Source organism: Citrus sinensis, chromosome 5, assembly GCF_022201045.2.
Source record: "Citrus sinensis cultivar Valencia sweet orange chromosome 5, DVS_A1.0, whole genome shotgun sequence".
Taxonomy (NCBI): Eukaryota; Viridiplantae; Streptophyta; class Magnoliopsida; order Sapindales; family Rutaceae; genus Citrus; species Citrus sinensis.
This window is the reverse complement of record NC_068560.1, coordinates 34,569,917-34,592,479: the sequence shown is the minus strand read 5'-3', so window position 1 is coordinate 34,592,479 and position 22,563 is coordinate 34,569,917. Positions and strand designations below refer to the sequence as shown.

The 22,563-nt window shown below is 33.2% G+C and overlaps 4 protein-coding genes and 1 long non-coding RNA gene across 5 annotated transcripts; 2 read left to right on the top strand and 3 right to left on the bottom strand.

Annotated features, from left to right (window-relative positions):
• Window positions 1-22: 22 nt before the first annotated feature.
• On the top strand, window positions 23-2,763 carry LOC102625140 (light-harvesting complex-like protein OHP2, chloroplastic). The gene is made up of 2 exons (XM_006473034.4): window positions 23-597; window positions 2,508-2,763. The coding sequence occupies exons 1-2, from the start codon at window positions 164-166 to the stop codon at window positions 2,620-2,622; spliced, it is 549 nt and encodes a 182-aa protein (XP_006473097.2). The 5' UTR covers window positions 23-163; the 3' UTR covers window positions 2,623-2,763.
• Window positions 2,764-3,269: 506 nt separating this feature from the next.
• LOC127902718 (uncharacterized) lies at window positions 3,270-5,058 on the bottom strand. Its single transcript, XR_008055277.1, has 2 exons — window positions 4,767-5,058; window positions 3,270-3,647 (listed from the first exon to the last, which is right to left on the bottom strand). It is a non-coding gene; the product is annotated as an uncharacterized LOC127902718 (long non-coding RNA).
• Window positions 5,059-5,179: 121 nt separating this feature from the next.
• Window positions 5,180-8,168, top strand: LOC102614621 (probable serine/threonine-protein kinase At1g54610). Its single transcript, XM_052440733.1, has 7 exons — window positions 5,180-5,754; window positions 5,998-6,282; window positions 6,368-6,685; window positions 6,935-7,156; window positions 7,264-7,358; window positions 7,472-7,577; window positions 7,676-8,168. The coding sequence occupies exons 1-7, from the start codon at window positions 5,359-5,361 to the stop codon at window positions 8,024-8,026; spliced, it is 1,773 nt and encodes a 590-aa protein (XP_052296693.1). The 5' UTR covers window positions 5,180-5,358; the 3' UTR covers window positions 8,027-8,168.
• A 2,583-nt stretch (window positions 8,169-10,751) lies between these two features.
• On the bottom strand, window positions 10,752-11,269 carry LOC107174785 (hypothetical protein). Its single transcript, XM_015525936.3, has one exon. The coding sequence runs from the start codon at window positions 11,173-11,175 to the stop codon at window positions 10,909-10,911; it is 267 nt and encodes an 88-aa protein (XP_015381422.2). The 5' UTR covers window positions 11,176-11,269; the 3' UTR covers window positions 10,752-10,908.
• Window positions 11,270-18,961: 7,692 nt separating this feature from the next.
• Window positions 18,962-22,188, bottom strand: LOC102624858 (peroxidase 12). The gene is made up of 3 exons (XM_006473033.3): window positions 21,883-22,188; window positions 20,369-20,554; window positions 18,962-19,702 (listed from the first exon to the last, which is right to left on the bottom strand). The coding sequence occupies exons 1-3, from the start codon at window positions 22,120-22,122 to the stop codon at window positions 19,097-19,099; spliced, it is 1,032 nt and encodes a 343-aa protein (XP_006473096.2). The 5' UTR covers window positions 22,123-22,188; the 3' UTR covers window positions 18,962-19,096.
• Between the last annotated feature and the right edge of the window lie 375 nt (window positions 22,189-22,563).

Below are 22,563 nucleotides of genomic sequence, written 5' to 3'. Positions count from 1 at the left end.
TTTCCTCCGACTGGACAAAACTTGCTTTATCAACCATCTAATTTTTCAAAACTTGGCTTCACCTTATCCACACACAGCGCTCTGGTTCATCTTTTGATTCTGGCAACACGAAAAACAAAAACAAAATCAGGAAACTGGGAAACAAAATTAGAAAAGAAAGAAAATGTCTGTGGCATCATCAGTCCCCTGTCTCAGAGTCCCAACTTCGTCTTCTTGTTGCTCTTCTTCTTCATCATCAAATCCATCGAATTTTAGAATTTCAAGAACAAAGCTTAGTCCATTTACTGTAACTTGTTCTCAAGCTGATGGGCCAATCAGAAGACCCGTCGCGCCTCCTCTAAGAGAACCATCTCCACCGTCAACGGTGAAACCAGTGCCTCCACCTCCACAGCCGTCGCCGCCATCTCCGCCGTCTTCTTCAGTGGCTCAGCCGCCAAAGCCGGCTGCTGCGGTGGAGGACAAGAATGTGGTGACTTTGGAGTTTCAAAGACAAAAGGCTAAGGAGTTGCAGGAGTATTTTAAGCAGAAGAAGCTTGAGGAAGCTAATGTCGGCCCTTTCTTTGGGTTCATTGGAAAGAACGAGATTGCCAATGGCAGGTAATGCTTTTGCTTTCTTGCAAGGTTTTAAATTCAGTTTTAATTATATAGATTTATGATTATGTTTGGGTTTGAAATGCATAAATGGAAAATCAATGAGTTATCAAGTGTGAGCGGGTTTAGAAACATTAGTTGCCTTCGCTGCTGTGCATTCAAAATTAAGAACAAACACAACAGTTATAAACATACCCTATGTGGGTTATATTCATAAATATTAATTGATACGGGAGTTTGTGAGGGGTTTTACAATTGCTGGTTAGTGTTTCCTTCCAGTTTTGGGAAATGGACAACTTGGTTGAGACATTTGATGCATGTTTGATGGAGAAGATTCTTGGTAAGATTTTGATAGAATTATTATGGCTTTAGACAAAGGAAAGGATAATACAAGCTGATGGATGGACTGCTTTGGACTGGAGGTTTTAGTAACAGCGGTTTAGATCCTTAGCTTCTAACTTGATACAGAATTTCTCATGATACTCAACCAGTGAAAATAGAAGAAGGTAGAGTAATTTAATTAAGCTTCTTGCATACTAGTGTATATTCCCAAGAATTTTGAAGATTTCCATCAGGTAATGGGCGACAAGGTGTCCGAGAGAAAATATTAAGGATAAAAAGTTCTATTGGAGGCTCTTTGGGCCATGAGCTGCACAACTATCCTGTCCCTCTATCCGCCTCTCCATGTGTTTGATCAAGATTTGATTCTTTGTTTCCCCTATGACGGCAAGACTTCACGTGCAAAGCCAGTGAACAAGAAAGTCTTGGGTGCTCTTGGAGCACCACATCACAAAACTGGTCTGGTGCTCCCATCCAATCATGAAATGACATCCTAGGCCATATCTTCAGTTAAAATTTAATTCCTTTTACTCTCTTAATATGTTTTACTGCCATTAAGTACTTTCATTCTTTTTGGAAATCCAAGTAATTCTTCTTTCCTCCTTCCCTTTTCTCTTTCTAGCAACAGTTCCTTTCGATGCTGTAATGTCGCTATATGGCATAGAGCTTTCACTTAATTTCTTCTAAGGTCTATTTACCTTGTTAATAATTTGATCCTAAAAGAAATTATGCATTCTGCATATAGTTTATCTGTCATTGAGTTTTAAGAGTTAAGTGTTCTGAGTTCGATCTGGATTAATGCAGATTAGTATGTGAAATTAATAAGCTTTTTGTAGTCTCCTTAAAATAGATTCAGTAATGAGCAGCGAATTTTTTATATTTGGACTGGATGAATGTGCTCATGAAAGATATGCTTTTAGGCTTGTTTTGGAGGGATTGCAATTTAGTCTACATTAAGTAGTGAAAAACTCATATGTTGCCCTTGTCATAGCAAGTGGCGGAGCCACTAACGGACTTGCGGGGGCAGCTGCCCCCTGCATGTCCCAAAAATTCCAGAAGACATGTTTTGTCCTGTTCAATTGAAATTACAAATTTGCCCTTGTTGAATTGATTATTTCATTAATTTATGTTCAAATTCTTTTAAAAATATCTCATCCATTTATAATTTTTAGCCCAATTGTAGAATTTAAATTAAGTACACATGCCCAATTAAATGGAATCCATTAAACTCATTATTAAGAATACAAAACAAAATAAATATCTGAAATCATATTTTAGCTTTTCACGATTTGGGCATTTTGCTGCCTTTCGCTTAAAGGCTAAAGCCTTGATTTCTAGTTAAACCTCAGATATGGCATACAAGCATCATTATTTCTTTGTATTTTATATTGGTAAAATATTTTGCCCCCAGTAGATTTGATTTTTTGGCTCTGCCACTGGTCATAGCTGTTATCGCATTGGATGGATTCCTATTATGTGAACTCTTTCTACAATTTACTTTATATAAATTTTTTTGGCTCGATGGATTCATGATTTTTTTTTTTTTTTTAATTCTCTACTTGTGTTATTGCTGGTAGATGGGCTATGTTTGGTTTTGCTGTTGGGATGCTAACAGAGTACGCTACAGGCTCAGACTTTGTCGATCAAGTAAAGATCCTTCTCTCCAATTTCGGGATACTAGATCTCGAATGAGTTGTCTGCTTGATCATTGATACTGTCCATACTTTTTGTTTTCTGTAATTGTTGTAACACATTCAATGTTTCATCCACAACTTCTTCAAATACTTGTTTAGTATTCAATTAATTCAATATGGAAAAGCCTTATTTTCACAATTCAGCTTCTATGCAAGAGTAGAAGTTTTTCTTTTAGTTATTTTCTTGGTCACAGTGTTGGTGTCTCTGTTTATACTGATTCTGCATTTGGATCCTGTGACCCGCTATTGGTTAAGCTGCTGCTTTTCTTCCGAACAAGTTGCAGCCAACTGTTGAAGGTTGCTACATAACACAACATTTGAAAGCTATAGTTTAAATGCTCACTGATGCTTTAGCACAAGGGAAAAAATGAAGTGGGAAGTAAAAAAAAAAAGAAAGCGCAAATTTCTAGCGCAGTAACTATTGATTATCACTCTATAAAGACAGACAAAGCATGGTTGTGATCATCATTAGTGTAGAGAGACAACTTAAAAAGATATATAACGCAATTAAAAGACTATATTTCAGCATTCATTGAACCTTTCCTCTTCACTAATTGCCTAAAGTTTATTCCTTTTAATCTATGTTTCCAATTTAGCCAAACTCGACAGCAGTTCAAGAGCATCATAGAATGAACGTAGATAATGAAAAGCAAAAGGTGCCTAGTTTATACCACCATAAAAAAATAAAGCAGCACGGGTACAACAGTTTATCATCTCAACATTTATTTGTGTATAGCATAGGGAAGGGTAACCATAAACAATGCAGATACAACACGCAATGCCTTTCGAAGAAACAACATTCTCTCCTGGATTCTTCCAAACCGAGCCTCAACCCTTGCTATATGCTCCTCTAATTCATCCAACCTACTTTCCCACTCATCAATAGGGAATGGGAGTATGAAAGTGCGGCGGTTGTTGCCGTTGCCATTGCCATTTTCAGTTCTTGGTTCTTGATCTTCATTCAGAGATGCCGAATCATCTTCCCACTGCTAATAGTGGCACATTTTCAATTGCTGAAGCTCCCTGCAACAGGAAACAATTTAATATAAGTTACAATCTTTTCAGTGCATGTCCATGATTTAGCTGAACCCAATCTTTAAAGTAGTTGCAGTTTCATTTTAGTCTCCATATGCCAAAGAAAAAAAGTCTCCACTGTTCAAATTCTGCCACACCGAATAATGATTAGAAGGAAATAAACACAAGCAATTCGACATAGACATTTATTTTCACTAGTAATGCCATAATGAACTTCCTAGCACACGTGCACTCAAGCGTGAGTGCGTACGTATCTATGTGTATGCACGTGCGTGTGGGCATATGGACTTGTGTGCCTATGGAATATGGATGTGTTTTCTTGAATCTGAATCGTATTCGTATCCGACAAAATTTAAGAAATATAACGAATCCATAACGTTCTTTCCGTCTTTATACGGATTAAGATGGAAAAGAAGAAGAAACGTCGTTCAGGGATTGAGCTTTTCAAGTACATTTTTTTATTTTCCTTCATGAACCCATTTTCTTCCCATTGTTCACTTAACCAAGCAGACTGAGACAGTCAAATTTTCACCTATATAATAGAGCACAGTGCTCTAGCTAGCCAAACACTACTTAATTTGAACAAGATCACAGTAGCAAGTGGTGAAAACATTCAGCTGATTATTCAAGTCGATTCTCTTTTCTCTTTTGAAAATCTCTAGTACTAAAGGAAAAGAACGATCATGTTATCTTATGCCTTAGTTGAAGCCATTATGAAATTTAATACCACTTGCAATTTCAACGAGAACAAGCGTGATCCACGAAACATTAAAACAAATATCATTAGATTTGTTCATTCAATCTGTCACAAAAAAGAAAAAGGGTTTCATCCGTGATATCGCTCAGGGAACAAGAAACTGTTCAAGTGTTCATCGTGGTAAAATTTGTAAAGAAAAAAAAAAGGAAAAAAGGAACTGGACCCAGTTAAATGTAACAAATATTAGGAGCTAAAACATAAATCGAAGAACATTTCGAGGACCAAATGACTGCTACTAAAGATGATCAAATTAGCACAAAAACTCAATTTCTTTTTAAATGCTGAATTGTAAAAATTACTTCAAATTTTGAACAGAGAGGAGAAAAGAAGAAAGAAAATATCAAGCATACCTCAAAGCAGGCTACAATACAGAGATGAAACATCAGTGTACAAATTATCTTAGCTTTTAATGAGTTTTTGCACAAGTAACGGCCATTGCAACCTCGTGACTCGACAAGAGTCGAGCGAGCTGTAAATTGGCTGAAGTTACTCGAGGACAGAGCAAACCCCATCAGATGGCTCCACATTTATTCGATGACGTGGCAATGGAAATTTGTATACTGAACTGATACTTTTCACTGTCAGAAGCTATGCATTTGTCTGACTTGTTCAAACCCCATTCGTCCATTTGTCTAATGCTTATTTCCCTCCCGCCAAAAACAGTTCAGTCAAAAAACTAAATTAAACAAATAAACAATCAAATCAAATTGGGTAAAATAAATTGCAAATAGCGGATAAAGCAAAGAGCAAGAGAATAAAAAGATTTAAGGAAAAATATACCTTTTTCTGCACAGCAAAAATCCAATAATGCCGGCCAAAGACGGCATTTCTCGTCATCAAAATTCTTATTTTTCTTTCTCTTTTCTTCTTTGCACTCACTTTTTCTTCTTTTATGCAATCAAGAATCAATAAATATTGAAACTTGATTAGACCCAGAAAGCCATGGGATGTGTACAAGCCAAGAGTTCAATGAACTCACCACATGGGGGCGGGGGCTTATACAAGTTGAAAATGGAAAATGGTTACGTGGGAAATAAGGCATTGATGGGTCACAGAAGGTCAACGGGTCAGAGATATAATGGGAAGGAAACGGGTCGGTTTCAAAAGCTCGAATTGCCGGTGAATTATGATGATTTTGAAAATGGGGGTGAAGAGAAGGTGAGTGGGGAACAAAGAGTAAGAGACAACGGCACCGGCACCGGCACCGGCAAAAGTGGCGGTGGGGTCGATGGTAAGTTAGTAAATGGGTGGCCTAAGTGGCTGACTGATAATATTCCTAGAGAGGTGTTGGCTGGATTGGTTCCTAAGAGTGCTGAGTCTTATGACAAAATTGATAAGGTAATTAAATTTCTTTTCTTTTTTTCCCCCAAAATTTTGATCTTGATTGTATCAGTTTTGTTTATGTTTTAATTGATTGTAAATGTTGATCAAATAAATTTAATTATTGAATTTTATGATTTATGAAACAGATTGAATATCATGCTTTTTGTTCAATTAGCTACTTATCGGGCTATCGGCTGATTTGCCATTAGGAGAAAGTAACCGCTGGCTATCTAAACTGGGTTAGATTTTTGGTTTTAGGTTGGCCAAGGTACCTACAGCAATGTGTATAAAGCTCTAGATAGGGATACCGGAAAAATTGTTGCTTTGAAGAAGGTCAAATTTGACACATCAGAACCTCATAGTGTGAAATTTATGGCAAGGGAGATTATGATACTACAGAAGTTGGATCATCCCAACATTGTAAAGCTTGAAGGACTGGCAACATCGCGTATGCAATATAGTCTTTATCTCGTTTTTGAATTCATGCAGACAGATTTGGCTAGAATTATCTCCAATCCTGAAGGGAAACTCACTGAACCTCAGGTGCAAAATTATCTTTTAATTCATTGAGAAATTTCAGATTTCGAGGTTTTGGTTTATTTTGTAGCTAACTTGAGTTTTGATGCAGGTTAAGTGTTATATGCAGCAGCTGCTTTCAGGCTTGCAGCATTGTCATGATAGGGGGATTTTACATAGAGACGTCAAGGGATCAAACTTGTTGATTGACAAAAATGGGGTGCTAAAGATTGCGGATTTTGGGCTTGCAAATTATTTTTCTCCTAACAAAAAACGTCCTCTCACAAGCCGAGTAGTGACACTTTGGTACCGAGCCCCTGAGCTACTCTTAGGTGCCACAGATTATGGAGTAGGTATTGATTTATGGAGTGCCGGATGCCTCTTGGCAGAGATGTTCTTGGGCAGGCCAATCATGCCTGGTAGAACAGAGGTAACAACGTCCAATTGATCATAGCAAAATTTGTTCATGTTTGATCAAAGTTATTTTGAGTATATTTTGAATCAAGGTGTTCTGACTTCTATCCTACAACTGCTGAAGAATGAAATCGGTAGCTGTTAAATTAAGCAGAAGCAAACATACCCTTGGTTTCTAGATTCCTTGATTTTGTTATGACTTGGCATATGATGAGCCTTTCTATTACTTGTTGGTTTCTCATATTATCAAGTTTTGATGCTTTAGGTTGAGCAACTGCATAGGATTTTCAAGCTATGTGGCTCACCATCAGAGGATTATTGGAAAAAACTCAGGCTATCTACAACTTTTAGACCGCCACAATCATACAAGCCTCGGCTATTTGAAGCTTTCAGTGAGTTTCCCGAATCTTCTTTGGGTCTCTTGAGCACCCTTCTTGCTCTAGATCCTGCATATCGCGGCTCTGCAGCTTCAGCTCTCAAAAATGAAGTAAGCACAACTGGAAGACGATACAACAAATGTTTATGATGTTTCATGATTTTGTTAATTCTATCACTGGATTGGCTTTAATGTTAGTATGTCCCTCTTGCCTGCAGTTCTTTTTCACAAGTCCATTGGCTTGCGACCTTTCAGGTCTGCCTGTTATCTATGACAAGGAAGATGAATTGATTGAAGCCAACCAACAGAGAAAGCAAGTCAATTGATCATCATTTTAATATTCGTGAACTTAAAGATTGAGCTTACACTTCTTATTTCATATTTGCTATTATTTCATCTCATTTTGTTACTTCTCTCATCTTTTAGGATCAGGAGAGCTAGAATGAAGCACCGGTCTAAAACGCTACGCGAGCGTAGAATTGGAGATCAAGCCTCTCAGCTAACAAAAGAAGAAACTCTATCTAATAAAGAGGTAAAAAAAAAATCATTACATTTGAGAATTTACTGAAAAATATGCAGCTGTATGCTGCAGATTATATTAATGCATACATTTACTCTATGTTGTTTCAGGATTCAGAGAAGCATGTGGAGCTAAATTTTCAAGGCCAAGAGCCTTATAGCAGTGCAAGTAGTGCCTCATCAGGTACAAAGGCTAATCAGCAGTCACATAGCCCGCCTTTTGTGCTCTTCCCAGTTGCAGCTTCTCATCATCAAAAGATGTCACCCAGAAATAAAGGCCATCCAAACGGTACCAAGAACATCAAGAACCGGCCTCCATTACCGAATTCCAAAACACGTCCCACAACTCACAATGAAGATAGTGGTAATATGTACAGATTAAACCGCGTCAGCAGGTCTGCATCAACGAGAGAATTCAGAAAATTGTACCAAAACAAGCAATTAGAATCTATATATGCTTGAGTACAGATCACGTGCGATGCTGAGATTTTTCATTTCTTTAATTTCTTTGGTGATTTTCATTTATATTTTTCTCTTTTTTCATAGTTGGTTTTGCACATTTTTTTCCTTCTCTGGACTATATACAAGTAAATAAACACATATTGCTTTGATATATCACGAATTTGTCGACATTTTATCCTCTCTGGATAATTGTCATTTGAAGTTTTCTTTTTATTGCTCTGGGTACACGGTTGATGCTGGCTCTGAAGCTTTTTGTCCACTTCAAGAAATATACACATGTACATATAAAAGGCTAAAAGCTATATAATGTGCATAATGAAAGAACTTCAGGGCCTAATTTATAATTTGAATGTAGAAGATAGATGCATCATGCATTTATACTCTTGAGAATTTTTACCCCAAACTTCTAATCTCTTTTGGACTTTGGCCTCTGTAATTTTAACAGTATCATTTTGACCTGATCAACTTTAAAATTATGACCTTTTGCCCTAGATTTATGGACTTCCTGTAGAATTTTGATTTCTCTACTTCAGTGACCCCTAAGTTTTCCAATTTTATTTATCTCAAACTGTTTTACTTTATGCTTAATATTAAAAACACAACCGTTAAAAATATTTGTGTTTTGATCTGATTTTAGTTCAGCTTAAAAACATTATAAGAGCTTCACTTTGAGTGGTGATTTTGTGAATGATGTGGGCTATCTCTCTTCAGGACAATTTTTTAGGGACGAACCAACTTTGACGGTCAAGTTAGGTAAGTGTCGGAGAATATGATGGGTTTCAGAGAAACCCTTGAACAGGAGAAAAATCGAGTGTTGTGGGAGTGAAAAAACATTCATTTCTTGTGGGACTAGTTTGACCTTATAAAAAAAAAATGTCTTTGAGAACATCTTTATGTCTTTTTGGACACGTGCTAAGTTATCGATTGTGTTCTCATCCTTAGGGAGGAACTGCAAAGTAATTTTAACTGTTCATTTTGATTCTTTTGGGTGCTTTAGGGTGCACACATGTCCTTTGTGAGATTATCTCTGTTAATAGTATGTCTCTATCTCATATTGACTTATTTTAAATGAGTCAATTAGGTTGAGAGAACTGCTTACTTCACATATGATAGTTCAAGCTACTATTAAGTTGGTTTTCTCTCTTATGTGACTGTTCGGGAGATATTTTAGAATGGTTCTAATGAAGATTGTACTGTGCTGATTTGTAGCAATTTTGGGAAGGATGTGTCGCTATCACAATGGTCTTCTAGTAACATATGACAATTTTAAAACATTTTATGAGATATTTTCTACACTTTTCAAATTGTTAGGGCAGCTCACGTTCGTTTCTTACAATCTTTTCATTTCATACTTGCCCCTTCAATTTCTTCTTTCTTCACACCTTCTAAGGATACATTTGAGTGTAGAAATTGTTATACACGTCACATTCCCATCAATTGACCCAAATTTTACCACCAACTGTTTGAAATGTATTAACTTTTTCTTCGCAGCTAATTTTATCAAGTACCGGCAACCAGTCCATTAACACACCATTTATATTCGAAATTGAAAAGGTGTCGAGTATAAGTGGATGTTTATCGACTAATTTAACTGCCGCACGCGGTTGCTTATATGCCATTCAATATCAATGTGCATGTTTTTAGTCAAAATTGCTTTTGCATGGACAATGGCCAAAAGTGCTTTTACACACATCAAGGAAAAACAAAATAAAATTATGCAGAGGGGCCAATGCGTGACCCAGTAAAATACGCATCCCTTAGCCGAAAGCAAGTAGCAATTTTTTTTTTCCTTTTTGACGCGAAAATAACAGTAGAATGGAGAAAGCATTTTTTACTTTTATATTTGTATGGGATAAGATGACAAAGGTACCTTCAGAGGGGCAAAAAGAGAAAAATTGTTTAAAACATGTCCCCTCTTCTTTTATTTATTACAAAAGAAAAAAAAAAGACTGAAGAAAATATTAAGAAAATAAAAATAAAATAAAGTTACCTGCTCAAGCCCTGACTGTCTATGTTTAGAGCAAATTTGCAATGGATTAAAGTCACAGTCGGGTTTAGCTAATACGGTAGTTGCCGCAGTCCAAACTGTTGATTAATAGAAATCTAAAAATATAAAATACAAATAAAACACTATTCTTTTTTTTTTTTCAATTTCTGTTTGTGATTCTTTGTTTATAACCGTTTGATTCAATAATGCAAATGCAACTCATCATCTACGTGGTTCAGAACGTAAATTTTATTTTTTTCAGTTTTAGTATACACACACACACATATCTGAAAAAGGTAAAGGATGGTGGATTTAAAGTTCCAAGTGGTGGAAAGAACAAGAACTAAGGAGTAGGAAAGAAAAAGTAATTACTTCAAGTTCTTAAAAGATGGAGAGATATACAGATTGGTTAATTGGATGATCTTGGGTTTTTTTTTTCTGATTTGCCTATGGAACAAACTTTCAATTAAGGATTGAAAATACAAAATTTTTTTTTTTAAAAAAAAAAGACAAATAATTAGCCTGAAAAAATAAACGAAAAATGTTTCACATCATAAGGTCTTAAATTTTTTTTCTTTTATACTCTTGTCTTTTTTTTCTTTGTAATTTTTGGAGTTAATTAATTTGCTTAAAACACGCTGAAAATCAAAATTAGCTTAAAGTTCTAATATCAATTCTATTAAAGAGTTGAAGAAAAAGATAGATATTTTAACCAAAAGCTAATACACCCCCAATAAGTTTCGATGAAGCAGAAAATTTAATTTCTGATTTTCCACATGAGAGAAAATTCTTCCTCTCTGATTTTTGTATACAAAGAAAGGCAATCAAGCCTGAAGAGAGAGAAAGAGAGAGAGAGAGAGAGAGCCAAAAACTCTTATAAGCTTTGATTATTAATTTACATATTGCCATAACGAACATCACTGAACTTGCCTTTGATCCATTTGAAGCTGTTTCTGACACTTGATTTGAGCTTATTTTCCACGGTAAAAACATTATAAGATGCAATTCTCTTCTTCCTTTTAATCTCCGGATCACTTGACGTTGCAAATCCATTTCCTTTGCTGCTTGGTCCATTGAAAATGTACGAATTTGATTGGTTGTCAAAATCGAACTCGCCCGAAAATGACGATGAGTACTCAGGGAATGACTTGCTCTTCTCCATTATGATCAGAGTAAAATTGATTTTGAGAATAATAAGTTGCTTAGCCTTAGCTATTCAGGTTCAATATATACTATACTTCTTTTGGGTTCTTTCCCTTTCATGGGATTTATTTTATAGCTAGCAAAACTTTTGAGGTTTTGGTACACATTCACAGCAATTAAATTTTATTGGATAAGATATGGACGGTAGTGATTATTTACTTGGATCAAAGGATTTGATTAAGAACTCTGGTAAGTTTTTAAAGATTTTTAACTTTTTTTTTATCATTTTGAATTTGATGCCATCTAATCACTCGAGTGAATTTAAAATCCATTCCTAATCCCAAATTAGTAACTACTTTCATTTTTTAATTTACTCACTATGAAGATGAAATCTTTTTGATCCCTTAAATTTGTACCATCTTAATCATTTGATTGAATTTAAAATGCATCGCTAATTCTAAGTCAGTGATTACTTTTAACTTTTTTTTATTTATTATCCACCAAATCGCTTGAGTGAATTTTAGTTGGAGAAGATCAAATTATGATAAAATCTTGATCGAAAAGAGATTAGGGATATATTTTAAATTTAGAATTTTTTTTTTCTTTTAAGTTAATCTCTGTTGCAGATGTATGCACTGAAAAAAAGTATGCGCTTAAACTAAGAACTGAGTACAATGGTACAGAACAATACAAAGTTGCTTCCATAAAGTCGGCATTTTGTGAAAATAAAGAAGATCGAACAAATTTTGTCTTTGTTTTTGCTATCTTGATTAACTTTTTACTTGAGAATGTAAAAATCATGCAACGTATCATAGCATAGCTAATAGAAAGTGGTCTATCTAAAGTACATAGTCTTTTTATTGTTTAAAATTATCACTAAATCTATCAATTTTTTTTTTACTAAAATTTTCCATTTATAATCCACAATTCTAAATTTAACCGAAATAATTATAAAATGTAATATAAAAATTTGATGCCTATTATACAATAGCTGTATCGTGGCTCACTTTTCTTCCTTTTTCTTTTTTTTTTGTTCCCTTAATGATAGTCACGAGATCTTTCATAATGCAAATAATTTAGAGGTACAAGAGTATCTCAATATTTAGATGTGTTGGTGGTGATCCAGTGTGGTGGCAGACCATGTGTGATGTTGGTGGCATGCTTTGCTAATAGTTGCGATATAGTGAGGGGAAAATCATGAGAGCCAGTGGGGTGATGGGGCCTAGTTGTTGTAGGACTAAAGCATCATTTAGCGATGGCAAAAATGAGTTCACATGGCGATAGGATTAGGGATCCCACTAAAACTCACCAAAAGGTGTGGGGGTCCAATTCTAGTTGAGTATTCATTCACAGGCTTCAAGATATGTAATTGAAACTAGCTAATAAATTAGTGAAAAAAATATATATAGATTTTCAAAATTCCACCGAAACCCAGTTAAAAATGCAGACACATTGCATTGGGCAACGAATTTCACAACTTCAAACATGTCCAATGTCTAGTCAATTAATTTTTAATAGTCAAACCACTTGGGCTTAGCTCAAGTGGCTAGAGCTACTCCCTTATAAATGTGAGGGAAATGGTTCGAGCCTCCGCAGACGTATTGTAAGGGTTTAATTTAAATGTCCTTCTTGGGAGTCCCAGAACTTAAGTGAATACAGTCTTTCTCCCAGGCTAGGAGTTTGACGTCCCTTAAATATTTAAGAGGGTTAAAAATCTGAGCGATGTCATATTAATATTAATGTCATCAGGTCTCAGTATATATATATATATATATGATTGTACATATCAGTTATACTCTCATGTAATATGAGTTGTAATTTGAACAATAATCTCATGTCATAAAAAAAAATTAATTTTTAATAGTCAGCCGATGTAAAATTTGCCTTTATGAAAAGCAATTAAAGGAGTCATCTTCCACTTTATTCTTACTTTGTGTTGGTGGCTTAATGCTTTGTGGGTCTTCGTTGTTTTTTTTCTGGAGCATGCATTAACTATCTCGAGGCTTCCACTTTATAAATAATCCTTGCAAATTGCATATCTTTAAGTTGGCTTCTTGATTATTTTCTAATGTGATGTGATATCACACATCACGTTTGGAATGATCACAACCGTTGATTTTTCCTTGGTGGGACCCAACATTAACTCAATAATCTTCGTAGATCAATTTCGTTATTAAGGAATAAAACATTTTATTGGGTAGGACTAGGCAAAGGATTTTGCTGCCTGTAATTTATTTAAGAAAATAGGGCCTTTTTTTCTAAATATAAAATCAGAAGTCGCGGCAGGAGAGACTCCAATTAGTTTATAAAGTTTGCCTCTTAATGCTTTTAGGCAAAGGATTTAGAAATATTCAGTGAGTATATTCTAAAAAATATTAGTTTTTATTGGATTGAATATAAGAATTTATACTAAAACTTCAAGTTCAAATATTGCTACCCACTATTACATTATATAATAAAATAGGAAAAAAAGAAACTTATAATTTGATGATTAATCAACTATCGTGAATAGAAACAAGGCCTAACAAACAATACCTAGAAGATCTTTTTGATTCTCCCCAACCTTTACACTTCTAATCTTGATGAGATACACACCATATGGAATATATCTTATCTATTTATACAATTATTGCACATTGCACTAATATTAATGGGAAGAAAATAACATCACTGATTAAGATTTGTTATCACTAGGTTGTCCCATCAATTATTGATTGCCCACCTAAGCTCAAGCCTATCTATTAAATATTTTATTGGTTTCATAAAGTATACCATGCTATACAAAATTACAATAGTTTGAGTTATGAATATCCTTATATTGGAAAAAATTTTAAACCTCTGTGTACAAATACAGATTGAATTTAAGCGGTTAATAGATCCGATCGAATCTAATTATTTTATACTAATTGAACATGCATTCTCTTAAAGTTTATTCTTGTAATGTTTTATTAGCGCATGCAACTGCAGGCAGGAAGATAGCAGATTAAAGACAAAACATATTCTTGTAATTAAAACTTTCGAAGATAATCATTGATCGAGAGAATATATATATATATATATACAAAGCCACATTTGTAAAAGCATTACAAAATATATGTGGGAAAAGAAAAGCAGACATTGTATTGAATTTGCATGCAGAAAGGCAAATGAAATGGAATCATGTTTGGTCCATTATCACGGATAAAAAAGTTGATACGCATGCTTCCACTAACAGAAAGTGAAAATAGGTAGTTAACTTCAATTGGAATTTTGAATGAGAATTTTGGTTTCTAAGTTGCATTCAATTGATATTATTTTTTTTATTTTTAATGTAAAATTGCCGGCCAAGGCCGGTTCTTGAACAAGTTGGATAGAGATCGGTAGAAAGTAAGGTATATCGTGACAACATGATCCCATGCTTTTTTTTTAAAGGGTAATGATAAAGATTTTTAGCATTTCAGTCTCAAGTACTAATGTGGCAGTTTATCTATAATTTTTATATAATGTATTATAAAATTATAGCAGATTAATTATTAATAATTGATATAATATGATAATTATATGTAGTTGATACATCATGAGTATGATTCGAGTAATTTTGATTTCTTGGATTATAGTTTTTTCAATCTCGTTAAAACAATAAGATTTGCTATAATGAAAAGGATAGTACGTCTTTAAAGAATAACATATATATTGGGCTTTCTCCTCTTTTAATAATTAAAAAGTTAGGACCAAAAAGATAGTACGTCTTTAAAAAAAAAACATATAATGAAAAGGATAGTACGTCTTTAAAGAAGAATATATATATATATATATATATATATATATATATATATATATTGAGCTTTTTCTTCTCTTAATAATTAAAAAGTTGGAACTAAAATCTTTAAAAGATACCTTTAATTAAATTTTAGTATGAACGGTTATAATATACTTAGTAATGATTTACATTGATTAATAGTTTTTTTGTGTATTAAATCATCTGGTATCTAAAAACTATACTTGGCCCTACTAATCTAAATTCGAGTCGGGTAGGACTATTGGGGCGGTAAAACTGTCCCAACAAATATTTAACGAAACTGCATTCTCAAGACTCGAATCGAGAACCTTAATTAAGGTAAAACAGTCATGTGTCAGATGATTTACGCGCTTGTTAGTATTGATTAATAGTTAATAGTGTTAATTCATGGTGAAGAGTTTTGTATATTATAAAAGGTGGATTTGATACTATGTACTGCATTGTGTACATAGTCTAAATTAATCCACAGTTTGCAGTTTCGTACATGTCCACACTAAAGAAAAATTATACATAGAGAGAGAGAGTACGTAGCAATCCCCATTGTATTGTATTAGAATCCCACATTTTATTAAAACATTTCAAATTGTTTCATGATATTGCACAAATAGAAAAAACTTAATGAGACAAAACCTGCAAAATGGAAACGGGGGGGCCAAAAACAAAAAAAAATTAAAAGACACTTCTCTAGTTTATTTTCAAAACACCCATCGAGTAATTTTCGTCTTCTCTGCCATCTTCCAAACACACAACATCTTGCTCCAACACCAGGCCATCTTGATTTACTGTAGCTCCATCACCATCCCGTCGTGTGATAACACAGACCCACCACCATACACCATAGCCTCACTTGAAGATCAGGGTTTCGTTTATTGAATATTTGGTACAATTGGTGTTGTAATCATTTAATTGGTTGTTGGGTGAGGTTTTCTTATAATTTTTTTTTTTGGAATAGGCGTCAAATTTCTTGCAATTTTATTATCAGACTTCAACGTTGCAGAGACTGTGTTCTTTTTCTTTTTTGTTGCATTAATTGTTCATTAAAATTGATATTTGGTTTTATTAAGCTTATTTTAAACTTTTTTACAATATGAGTAACTGATAAATGACTTATTTAATAAAATGGAAAAAAAAAGTCTGCTAGCATTTGGAAAAAGAAGTTTAATGTCGAAAATTATAGAATTATTGGATTAAGAGTCGGACTATTAGCACCCCTCTAAAATTCTATTAAAACTTTTTTTTAATTATATTCTATTTAATGCCAAAAATACCCTTTTAATTTAACACTCTTTTCATTTATGAATTTTTTTAGCTTCCTCTCTTCAAATTTTCTTTATTATTTAATTTCTAAAGCAAAAAAATCTAAAAGAAAAACTAAAAGAAAATAATGAATATTTTATGAGTTTAATACAATTATCTTACCTATAAATTTTGGGTTCATTGGGTTCAAAAATTAGTTTCAGAATTCTTAAGAAATTAGTTAAATTGGGGTAAATTTTTATTTAATTTATTTTTTCACTATGTTGTATCTTAATTAAGTTTTTTTTTTTGTTACAAGAACTCTATTTTCGCTTAGAGGATTACTTCTTAAATTCAAATTATTTTAATGATAATAAAAAAATTTATATTGTGCAAGCAAAAAAAAAATGAGGAGAGAAAAAAAAACACAAATGGTTTTAATTGTATTTATATTTATCCTTAAATATAACTGTAATGTAGCAGGGGTTTTACGAGATTAATAAAGGGGTGCAAATAATCCAACTCTTGAATTAATTAGTGATTAATTTGAATAAATCACCACAGTGCAACGAAACTTTAAAAAAATAAAAATAAATTAATACATCTCAATATAGTATTAAACACCATACAACATTTATATAATGTAATGTTAATATAATACAACTTAATACAATACATTCTATATTAAATAATGCATGTACAATGTCACAAATTCACCCATAATGTGAAAGCTAAAGTTAGACTAATGTATAATTAAAGATCACTGACATGATTTCTTATCACAATCTCAAAGAAAGAGTACGCAAATCGCAATAAAAATTTATGAATCATTGGTAGCAATAACCACTCTGTTGATAATATCGATGGAGGTGAAAACAACAAGCGTGGTAAGTGAATAATAATGGCAATCGAAATTCGAAAATCGTGAACAAGAAGATGCTTTTCCTATTGTTAATAGAAGAGGGGACTAATGGTAAGGGCAAATTTTAAGTCTTAACAGGTTTAAGTACAGAAGTTATGATGTTGAAATTTAGCTTTATATTTAGATGGTTGTAACTTTAGAATTCTCCTTCATTTGTAAGTATTTACTATTTACGAGCTCTCTACACACATATAGAATGTAAATACTTTAGTCACAAGTACATAGAATTCTCTAGTTAAGGTGTTGAAGTTTAAGAATATTAATTGTGGTGGTTTGAGATTGTTTTCGAGAGATTTAAAGTGATTTTGAAAAAGTAAAAATTAATTTTAGTAATTAGGGTCATTTTGATAATTTATAATTTTTTAAATAATTATTGTTAATTGTGCTGTAAAAATGTGAAGAGAATCACTTAAACATATGATAAAATTTATTTTTAAAAGTGATGTAAGTGATTGAATTGGACATAATATTGAATAAAATTTATTTACATATTTATAAATATGTATATAAAATATTTTTAATTATTTATATATAATGATTTTTGGCTAAAATATACATTTTATATTATTATTTTTATTTTATTTTCTTAATATAATTTATAATAATTATAATTTCTTTAACGTTAATAATTTTATTTTTTAATTAATAAAGGTAATTTTAAATTTTTATAATATACATATGAATAATTATATTAAATATAAAAATAGTTCTCAAAATTAAAATTTCAAAAATTATTCTTTTCTTTCTTTTCAAAAATTTATTGCTGTGTTGCTTCGCATTGCTTTTGATTAGTAGAGATCCTCTATCTATAACACTCTGCTGCGAACATAATTTCAAGTAAAATTCCATCATCTCATCTCTTTGGATTCGGATGAGACTACAATTTTTTTATCTTTATCCTATCCCCGTTGCTTCAGATTAAATTCAAACTGCTCTCTCTAGAATTTCCTGCTCATAAGGACCCAGGCCCTCTTTGTGAAATGGGCTTGGCATTGACTGCGGACATTCTTCAGCAAACCTAAAATAATGGGCTTGGCTTATTTGGAATATATATTTATACGGAGGCGCGAGATCAGCGTTGATGGAGGAACCATCTTTCACTTTTATTATTTTTACTGCTTATTTTTTCTGTTATAACAAGACTGCGATTGAATATGAGCTAGCTAGTTGGTTAAGTGACACAAGAAATATATTTCGGATTTGAATCACCCTTACATGAAGGGCGTTAATTGACTTTAAGAGGAGTTTAGGTCACATTCATGTAACGAGTACGTTAAGCCATTGCTGCTTTTCAGTCCCCATTTCTCCTGACAAGGTTCTTGTAATCTAGCTATCATCAATCATATTATAATCATTCAATCTCAACCGATCTTCTTCGTTTTTCTCCATTTTCCCCACATTAGTTTTATTTTTTCGGCATAATTGTGGCAGTGCTGTTTACTTGTATACAACTACTTGATTCTTCAAATAATAATAAAAGTTTTTGGTCTTTAGTTTCTCTAATTCACAACATCTTTTTTTTTTCTTTTCTAGTTAACAATAACGATAATAATAATAATTGACATTTGTCCCCCATGATCGTCGAGTCTGGCTGAACCCTTTCTGCATCATGAGTCTTTTTCAATCACATTGCAAACTGAAAAGTGTTTGGTACGTATCTGAATGAATTTACTAATTGACTAGGAAGTGATCTTAATTCAGTCACCTAAGAGCCGTGTTCTAGTGAATTTACTTATCAACTCCCCAATTGCAGCTGTGCAATTCCGAAGGTGAAATCTCAGATGGTAGAGAATTCTGATGCCAAAACTTTATGAAATATGAACAACATACTGTTATTTAGAATTGCTAATTTGATTACTAGTGAACATATATACTAACTGGCAAGTAGCTTTATTGACAGAATTCAAACTAGACAAGCGCAAGCAAGACAACGAAACAAAACAGACTAACACAAAGAAACAAGCAACGTTAACCGGAACCTGAGGCTAGGTGGGTAGCTAGATTTTAGATAATCCCAGACCAAGCCTCTTCAACTACATCCTCAACAACAGAAGCCAAATTATTGGAATTCTTGACGGAGCACTTGGCTCTAATCTCTCCTTGCTTCCCCGTGAGCACACTCAACTGCGACATCTTTATCATCGAATTGGCAAACTCTTGAAAGAAGAGTGACTGGTCCACAGCAAAGCTCGTGACAATGCTCCTCGTTCTCTTGTCCGTGTAAAGATCCTGGTCCGACGTCAGCAACCCCTGTCGGTTCATCAAGTCAACGTAGTACTTGTTGTCGAACACGTTCGGGGACCGGATGTCGAAGACGGTGGTGTTGTTGGAATCCGAAGTGGGGCATGTCTTTTTGAGATTGTTGGCGAATGTTTTGTCCAGTGTGGGGTCTTGTTTGGGATAGAGGCGATTGGTGAATGCAGGGCAGTGAGCTAGCCCAACGGTGTGCCCGCCGGAGAGGGCCACGGTTTCCCTGGCGTTGAAGGTTTTTTCTCGGAAATCGTTGAGGATCACGGTGGTGTTGCTGAACGGTGATGGCAGATTTACCACTGTTGCGAATGTTTTGCTGTCTCGCCTTCCCAATGGTAGGTCGTAATTCGGCCCTCCAGACTGCCATCAACACCAATGAATTGATCGTATGTTATGTCTATGAGCGCTAATATTTGGAGCACAAATTTGGAAAAAAAAAAAAAAAGGGACAAAATGATAAGATAAATTATTATTATAATATTATATGATAGCAGAGAAAAAACAGAAAATAATTAAGTATTTAATCAATTTTTTTGGTCCCTCTTTTAGTCTTTTTAACATTTTTCTACATGTATCGTGAACATAATTTTTATTTTTAAAATGATATTTAAAATAGAAAATTTGTTGTAATAATTTTACTGCTAAGCGGAGCTAAACCTTGGCTTCGATGTTAAAATTATTATTTGTTGTAATAATTTATATATATATATATATATATATATATATATATATATTAATTGTTATTAAATATGGATCTATATAATCGGATAAGTGCAGATGACCATTTAATCATAAATAGGTATTAATTAATTGGCCGACCACCCGACTCCTTTTTCCTGGCTTGGGTAGATCTAACAACTTTGACATTTTTATTAGATATTATGGGATGTATAAATGAATGACTAAATTTTTCTTCTTTTAAAAAAGGGGTCACATCAAACAATAACGTTGTTTTGCTCGTTAGTTAAAGTCCTGATTTGAGACTAGAAAAGCAAAAAGAGTGAAAGAAGAAATGAAGATAAATACCAAGGCAACAGAATCGCGAGCAGCAAGGGCAAGAATATCAGCACAAGAAACAACTCTGCCACACTCCTTGTGAACACGAGCACGAAGATCGTCTACAAATTTTAAAGCCTCTTTCCTTAAGCTTAGGTTTGGACGTGCATTTTGCTCACTAGTTGATCCCTCTAGCAACACTGATCCATCACATCCCTGCAAAATTTCACTAAATTTGTCAAAAAACAAAAACAAAACAAAAGACTTTTTAAAAGGCAACCATCCTATAAAAACCCAAAGAAAGTTGTAAAATTATGGCCCCTTTAGTCTCTAGGTTTGAGCAATCTACCCAATTAATTTTTTTGTTTAAAAAAAATATCCATAATATTCATGTTATAATATATGTAGTAACGAAAAAGGCGTTGAACTCATTGTCATTTAATTAAACTAATCAAAATCTTCCTGATGTTTTAAAAATACATCCAATAATCCCCTTGAGTGTCAAATTTTACTGATCTTACCACTGTACCTTCAGCTTAATAGTTATTTGATATTGAGAATATGAATATCTTTAATAATTTAATTAATTGAACAATTTATTAGTCATAATTAATTTCAAGATTAAATTTAAAATTATGGGGAAACAGTAGGGGAGTTGTTATAATTTTTTAGTTAATTTTGAAAAAAAATTCCGAATTTATTGAATAATTTAATGCAATATATACACACACAACCCTCTTATTATTATTCTCCAAAAAATAGTATATATATGTTTATGTTGCATTTAATTCTGGAAAATTCAGAATTAATTGAAAAACTAGGACAATTCTCTTGGTTTTTCTAATAATTTTGTATTTAATTTTTTAATTAATTATGATTAAAAAATTAATTAATTAATTAAATTATTAAAGGTACTGATATTCCCAACACCAAATAACCTCCAATGTCAAAATGATAAGATAAGTGAAAAAAAAAAAAAAGTTAAGAGAGTTTAGATCTGTTTTAAAATATTAGGGAAATTTGAATCAATTTAGTCAAACGACATGGTTTTCTTTTTTTTTTTTCCTATTTATTAATTATTTTCTACTTTTTCATGTGTTGCGCATCCTCAAATTTGTTTTGGTTTTACTTTATATCAGACACAAATATTTTTTACCCTTAAAAACTTAGATTCAAGTATTCAACTGCTACAAAATTAAGAATATAGACCTTTTAGGTCATATTTTACAATACGTATGGGGACAAGCTAGATAATTGTCCAAAGGGGAAATATGACCTTTAGCTTGAAAATTCTTGTGTTCTTTTTTAGACAATTTCGTTAGAGGAGACATTGTATTATTATTTTTTATTTCTCAAAAAAAAAAAAAAGACGCATGAGTTAGAAACGTGCTTAGGCTTTTTTTTTTTTTTTTTTTCAAATCAAGAAATGATCAACTAATGATGATCACCATTTTAAATAAAAGGGCATTTATTAAAAACGCATTAACACCATGAAATAAGTGATGCACCAGCTTAATTGAGGTATCATTTTCTTTTTCTTTTACCTGAACGAAGCAATCGTGGAAATGGATGCGAATCAAGCCAGCAGCTAGGCCGATATCTTTTTTCAGGGCATTTTGGATCTGTTTTCTGACAATGGATTCAAGCTTGGGACAGCTCTGGTCATAAAAAGTCCATGAGAGACCTTTCGCTACTGGGGGCTTTTGTGCCTCAGTGAAAGAAGCAAGCAAAAGAGAAGATATCAAAAGAAGAGAAATGAAAGAAGAAGCTGAAGCAGTTGCCATTGTTGATTACCTCGCTTTGTGGTTGTGGCTTCAATCAAAGCTAAGCGGGGGGTACTTATAGGCAGACAAAAGACTTTATTGAGGCAGCTTCCTTGAACTATCTTTGCCCTGGTGCCCTAGGTATAGACACCAGTAAACTAGAATAATAAGAACAAATTGACAGATCAAAATTAATAATAACAAATTGACGAAGGGTTTCAAGACTTTTGCCGGGTTGAAAGTGGAAATGAAGAGGCACGTGGTGACCACATCTCGATGTTCACACCATTGGCATATGCTTTTTATATTCAACCTTTGGGATGTTATCATTATGAATTTATGATATATATATATATATATATCTGCAAGAGGACTTGCATACTTTTTTTTTTTTTTCCCTCCTTTAAGAACGTGGTTGAATTTAAAATAATAATTTGTGCTTTATAATAATTTAACGTTTAA

Bases quoted from the DNA above. Each gene is read 5' to 3' on its own strand.
- LOC102624858 (XM_006473033.3), bottom strand. From the start codon at position 22,122: ATGGCAACTGCTTCAGCTTCTTCTTTCATTTCTCTTCTTTTGATATCT. The intron at 20,555-21,882 runs GTAAAAGAAAAA...GAAATTTTGCAG, and splicing joins TCCACGATTGCTTCGTTCAG to GGATGTGATGGATCAGTGTT. The intron at 19,703-20,368 runs GTATTTATCTTC...TGTTGATGGCAG, and splicing joins CTCGCGATTCTGTTGCCTTG to TCTGGAGGGCCGAATTACGA.
- LOC102625140 (XM_006473034.4), top strand. From the start codon at position 164: ATGTCTGTGGCATCATCAGTCCCCTGTCTCAGAGTCCCAACTTCGTCT. The intron at 598-2,507 runs GTAATGCTTTTG...TATTGCTGGTAG, and splicing joins AACGAGATTGCCAATGGCAG to ATGGGCTATGTTTGGTTTTG.
- LOC107174785 (XM_015525936.3), bottom strand. From the start codon at position 11,175: ATGGAGAAGAGCAAGTCATTCCCTGAGTACTCATCGTCATTTTCGGGC.
- LOC102614621 (XM_052440733.1), top strand. From the start codon at position 5,359: ATGGGATGTGTACAAGCCAAGAGTTCAATGAACTCACCACATGGGGGC. The intron at 7,157-7,263 runs GTAAGCACAACT...TCTTGCCTGCAG, and splicing joins CTTCAGCTCTCAAAAATGAA to TTCTTTTTCACAAGTCCATT. The intron at 7,578-7,675 runs GTAAAAAAAAAA...ATGTTGTTTCAG, and splicing joins AAACTCTATCTAATAAAGAG to GATTCAGAGAAGCATGTGGA.